This window comes from Alligator sinensis, unplaced genomic scaffold, assembly GCF_000455745.1.
Source record: "Alligator sinensis unplaced genomic scaffold, ASM45574v1 scaffold2249_1, whole genome shotgun sequence".
Taxonomy (NCBI): domain Eukaryota; kingdom Metazoa; phylum Chordata; order Crocodylia; family Alligatoridae; genus Alligator; species Alligator sinensis.
In genome coordinates this window covers 142031-147375 of record NW_005843105.1, presented here as the reverse complement: position 1 = coordinate 147375, position 5345 = coordinate 142031, and the positions used below count along the sequence as shown (strand labels likewise).

The 5345-nt window shown below is 61.5% G+C and overlaps 1 protein-coding gene across 1 annotated transcript; it reads right to left on the bottom strand.

The window, feature by feature from the left end:
• Positions 1-1492: 1492 nt before the first annotated feature.
• On the bottom strand, positions 1493-5098 carry CD3D (CD3d molecule). The gene is made up of 5 exons (XM_006037366.1): positions 5054-5098; positions 3745-3942; positions 2916-3047; positions 2360-2403; positions 1493-1796 (listed from the first exon to the last, which is right to left on the bottom strand). The coding sequence occupies exons 2-5, from the start codon at positions 3920-3922 to the stop codon at positions 1734-1736; spliced, it is 417 nt and encodes a 138-aa protein (XP_006037428.1). The 5' UTR covers positions 3923-3942; positions 5054-5098; the 3' UTR covers positions 1493-1733.
• Positions 5099-5345: the final 247 nt, after the last annotated feature.

Sequence of the window (5345 nt, the reverse complement as noted above, 5' to 3'; positions counted from 1 at the left end):
GGTACATCCAGGGTGCTTGTCAGGACTTTGAGACAAGCGTCCCAGGCAAGCATGTACAGGTGGCTGCTGCAGCCCTGGACGTAACCCCATGACTTGCACAATGAGCGCACAGGTGGGCCCCAAAACATGTCACTCAAATTCTTAGAAAAACCAGAGAAAAAACATGCGCTGCAGGTGTCAGCAGCTGCCCAGGCACGGACCTGCTTCCCACGGGTGCTAACTGCCTGCTGCTCCCTGCCACCATCTGCCTCCCCTCCCGGCTCCGTTCCTGCTCACGGAGGACAGCACCCGTGGGTGGGGGAGCTCCTAGCTGCCTCTGCATGGCCAGCAAGAGGAGCCGAGAAGTGGGAGAGGGGAAAAGCCTGTGGGTCGGTGCAACCACGTTCCACTGCATCAGCATGTTTACGAGCTGGGGCGCTGCCTCCTCCAGCTAGGCCGGAAACTCCGCTCTGACATTTAGGCCGTGGCCACGAGGTGCAGCACGGGGCTCCTGCCGGTTGCTTGAGGGCTGGAGAGCATTTGTCCCCATCTCACAGCCCCAGGGAAGGGGAGAAAGGTGTTTTGCACCCCTTCGCCTTTCCCGAGGGGCGTGCTTGCAGCGTGCCCAGCTCCTCTGGGCTAGGGGCCTGTCTGTGCCGGCTGGGGAAGCACAGAAGCAGGGACCCCGCTGCTTGTCACCAGGCCCCACAGCAGCTCCCGATCTCCCTGCCGTGGACCTGGAGCAGCCCAGCAGAATCCTCCAAACACCCGTCAGCCTGGGTGAATGCTGCAGAAGACCGGCACCCAAAGAGTTAAACCAGTGCTCCCAGCAGCCAGGGGCCTCCATTGCAGCTACTCTGGGGCTGCAGGCAAGGGAAGGCCAGGGAGGGGCAGGCAAGGCCAGGATGGCTCTCGGTGGGGCATCGCTCTGCACCTGGCCTGGGCTCCCAGCCCTGCTACTGCTCAGCCCAGCTGCTGCTCCTGTTGCCTCCGTGGTCACAGCGACTGTTATCTGACTGCAGGGGGGCAGCGAGCCTGCATCAGATACGCCTCTAGCACTGGTTGCCAGCTGCAGATGGCTCGCTGTGGCAATGTTCAGGGGCTCTGGGCCAGGCCAGGGCCTTTCCACGCAGGGACCTGAGGCATGGGGAGAGGGTTGCTTGCCAAGGCCACACAGCACTCAGGGCTGAGATCCAGGTGCCCTGGCTCCTGGTGCCCACTGCCCCCTCCTGCCACCCAAACATGCTGGCAGTGAGATTGGCCTGCTGTGTCCTGCTCTGCAGCTGCAAGGCTGGATGTAACCCCTGAGCAGCGTGCAGAACAACTGCGACCAACGCGGCAGCACAGCCGGCCTCCTGAGCCAGGCGGGAACCTCCAGTCGACCTCATGCTGCCTTTAAATCACTGAGGCCTGCGGCTGGCCCCATGGCACCAGGCAGAGCATGAGACCCCGTCCCTGCAGGCTACGCAGGCACAAGGCTGCCCGGCGATGGATCAGGACCCCACGCAGAAGCTACCTCTTCTCAGCAGCCAAAGCAAAGCTTCTTTATTGCTGAACTGGGTTGCAAAAGGACAGGCGGTGCTACAAGCGTCTCCTGCTAGTAGAGACCTCTTCTCTATGAGCCGGGCTGACATGGAGCCTGTGGCTGTGGACGCCGGCTACAGGAAGGCTCTGTGGTCTGGGCTGAGGGCAGCGGGACTCTGCTCTAGCTCTGCTCTATGCGGAGGAGTGAATCGGCCCCAGCACTCTCCTGCTCACTTGCGGGTCCTGGTGACGCCAAGGCGGCTGTAGTGGCCGTCGTCCCGCTCACCCAGGGGCTGGGAGGAAAGGCAGAGGTCAGGGCTCAGTTCCTGGGCAGCTACAGTGCCCCTGGACCAGCATCTGCGCCTGTGCCCCCTGCACAGCGCAGCCTGGCCTGGCTTTGGGGGCGAGGCTGAACATCACAGCCTGAGCCTGTGCCTGTGCCCACGGCAGACGGAGCCGTGAGGCTCTGCCTGCTACTTCCCCTGTGGCCAGCAGGGCTATGGGGCAGAGCTGGCTTAGGCGGCAGAGGGCGTGTCCAAGCAGCAGACACTGCCCTGGCACCCCTGACTCGGGAGTTGGGACAGGGCAGAGCTGGGGCAGGCCCAGGCTGCTGTGCTGCTTAGGAGGATTGTTTCCCCGGTGGAGGGGTGGGACTGTGACTCAGTCAGATGCCTCCCACCCCAGGGCCCTGGGCCGCAGCACCCCTGCCCAGTCCAACAGGCATGTTGCCCAGCAAGGCCTGGCCTCTGCCCCCCGTCCCTGTTTGCATGTCCCACTTGCTGTGTGAATGGCAGGGCTGGCCAGGAGCAAGCGCCCCAGCCAACGACCCCCGCCCACCCCATACACACACACTAACCTGGTAGAGCTGTTCGTTCGCAATCAGGTTCTGTCTGTCTGAGGCTGGAAGAGATCACGTGTGGGTCTGGGGGGAGGCAGTGAACCCAGAGGGGACCCCCTGCCCCTTGTACTGCCACACCTCCCTCCCCTCCCAGACCTACAACCCACACCACTGGGAGCTCCCTTCAAGGGGGCGCGATGGGCAGCTGGGGGCCAGGCTGACAGCCTGGGGCCCTTCTCTGCCTGCAGGGCAGTGGAGAGCTCCTGTGGCTCTGGCCAAGTGCAGGCCTGCAGGCAGAGACATGTTCTCGCAGACTACAGCCACAGCCAGGAAAGAGCAAGCAGGAACACAGGTGCACACACGCACACCCACGCATGCATGTACAGCGTGGTGGACTAAGACTTGCTGGCTGCAGCTTGCCAGCCGCTCTCATTGCACACGGTCTCCAGGCCTCAGCCCAGAACTGCAGGGGAAGGTGGAAAGTCCCCTGGGGGCCCCCAGAACAGGAGTTTTCTGCCCGGTGCCTCAAGCAGCCCAGATGCTCCCTGCAGCACAAAGGCTCCCCGCTCCTCACCTCGAGACAGATGGCCCCTCTCCTGGCCAGTGATGCAGTACACAGCAATTGCCAGGAAGATGGTGGCGATGATGTCGGCGATCACGATGCCGGAGATGGTGGCTGCGTCCAGCTCGATGCAGTTCTGGCACACTACAAAGTAGAGACAAGGCAGCGCTGAAACCAGGGCACGAGCCTGCTCGCCCCAGCCATGTAGTGAGCACGGACGCCTCAGTGCATCCCTGCAGGGTCTCTGGGCTGCCCTCTGAGATGCCACACCACCAGCATGACAGTGGCATGGCAGGGAGCCCAGAACTGGTGCTGTGGACCAGGCCCAGGGCAGGCACTTAAAGGTCATCCCTTTCCAGGATCTGGACACACGCCAGCTCCGTGCATCTGCTCAGAGGCAGCCCAAGTGGGAGCTGGACAGGGCAGGGAGCAGGGTCTCCTGCGGGGCAGAGCAGGATCAGGTGGAAGCAGGCTGGGAGAGGCTGCGGGTTCAGCTGCAGCCCGTGCCTCTGGGAGCATGCACGCACACGCCTGCTGCTTGGGGCCTGTTTGGACCACTGGACAGGGCTGCAGCCAGACCCAGCCTGAAATGCAAAGGTTGCTAACACCACATCCGTTTGAACAGAAGTGGGTCTGGGGCCTGGACAGTGCGTCCACAGCCACGGCAGGTACGTTCCCAGCAAGGAAGGCAGGTTTGGGACAGCGGAACGTGCAAAGCAGCTGCTGCGCCGCTATCCACAGAGCTGGTGGGGATCCGGAGACGTGTTGCCTGGGAAAGGCACCATGTGCTCGCATCCTGGGAAAAGGACCCGCAAGGAGGCAGACCGGCTGGTGAACGCACTTCGGACGTGCACTTTCATGACGTGATTGTTGTTGTCGCTAGAACACGTGTAGACTCCTCTCGGGTCGTTCACGCTCGGGCCCAGGTCAAGTTCCGAAACATTTCCAGGGAGCTCCACCTGGTCTTTTTTCCAGGTTGAAGGCTTTGGGCACTTCAGGACCAAGTGGGTGTTTCTCATGTCCACGCTTATGGTCTGGGCTGTGAAACAAAGACAATGGCTGGGAGGTGACAAGCACGTGGCAAGCCCCGTGGGTGACCTGCCACCCACCCTGGTCCAGAACTCCAGGCTCTCCCCCCATGAGAAAGGAGACGTTGCCCCTCGAGACAGAGGCAGCTTTCCAGGGGGCACTGACTAATGGCTGCTCTCACTGAGAAAGCATCCCTGACAGTACAGGCCATGTTTGAGGGAGGTGAAAAAGCAAACATAACATCTCATTGGGATCATATGGTGTGGAGTCAACACAAAACCCTGCCAACAAACATTTCCATGCGTCGTTTGCAATTTTTGTAATGAATTTACTATTATCATGTATTGCATTTAGGATTGACATTATTGAGCAATATGTTCTTGCTAAATGACTAATAATTAACAACTGAAAAGACACGGAGTTGCCTGTGGCAGGAGCTTTGTGTGCTCCTCCACTTTCTGTGCGCCAGCATCACTACTTCACGTACTCGCCACCATTTTTAACCGAGCGCAGAAAGGATCTGCTGAGCCACAAACGGGCGTTAACGGTAAGCGACGCAGTGAGTCAACAGGAACCGCGAAGTCGACGTTCAGCTAAAGCCCCAGCGGCAGCTCAAAGACCTCGCTGCTCTCGGGAGCGTCTCCCCCAAGGTGGGTGCTGCGTGAGCAGTGACATGTCCACGCTCGGAGCGAGGCTCCACGTGGGTGCTGCGAGCTCACGGCAGAATCGGACCCTTGGTAGTCGGGCTCTTCTGCGTGAGAGGTGTTAGCACGGCCAGCGGGCACAGATGAGCTCAGAGGGCAGCGAGGGGTGGTTACGCCTCAGGACAATGGGCAGGAACTTGAGTGCCACCTTTGCCCGCCCCCACAACCCCAAACAGGGCGAGACTTGGGCTGGGTGTTTCCCTTTGCCTCTTTACCGGGGCTGGCCAGAGACTGGTCCGTGCCCCTGCCTCAGCCTCGCAGCCCCTCACGCGGACCAGGAGCGAAGCGTCACCGCTCGCTGCCCAGTGATCTGGGACACAGACCCTTCCTTCGCTGTCCCCCCCCGGGAGCAAACGCTCTTTCGTCAAGCCCAGGCACAAAGGGCTTCAAAGGCACTTGCAAGACGTGGGGTTTTACCTTCTTTACCATCGGCCTCCTTAACCAGGGCTCCTGGGGGAAAGAAGAAACATATTTTAGAAGCAGCACAAAGGCACGAGGCAGCCAGTGCCGGCCGGCTCGCCCCGCGCACGACGTGGCGGGGGGCGGCCCCGTTGGGGGAGCCGCAGGCAGGGACGGACAACGCGGCCCCATTTACACGGGGTGGGGGGCAGCCAACTGGGGGGCTACGTAAACCCGAGCAGGGCCCGGACCCCCCACACCTGTGCGGGATCTGAAGCCTGACGACCCCCGCGGGGAAGTGGGGTGCGTC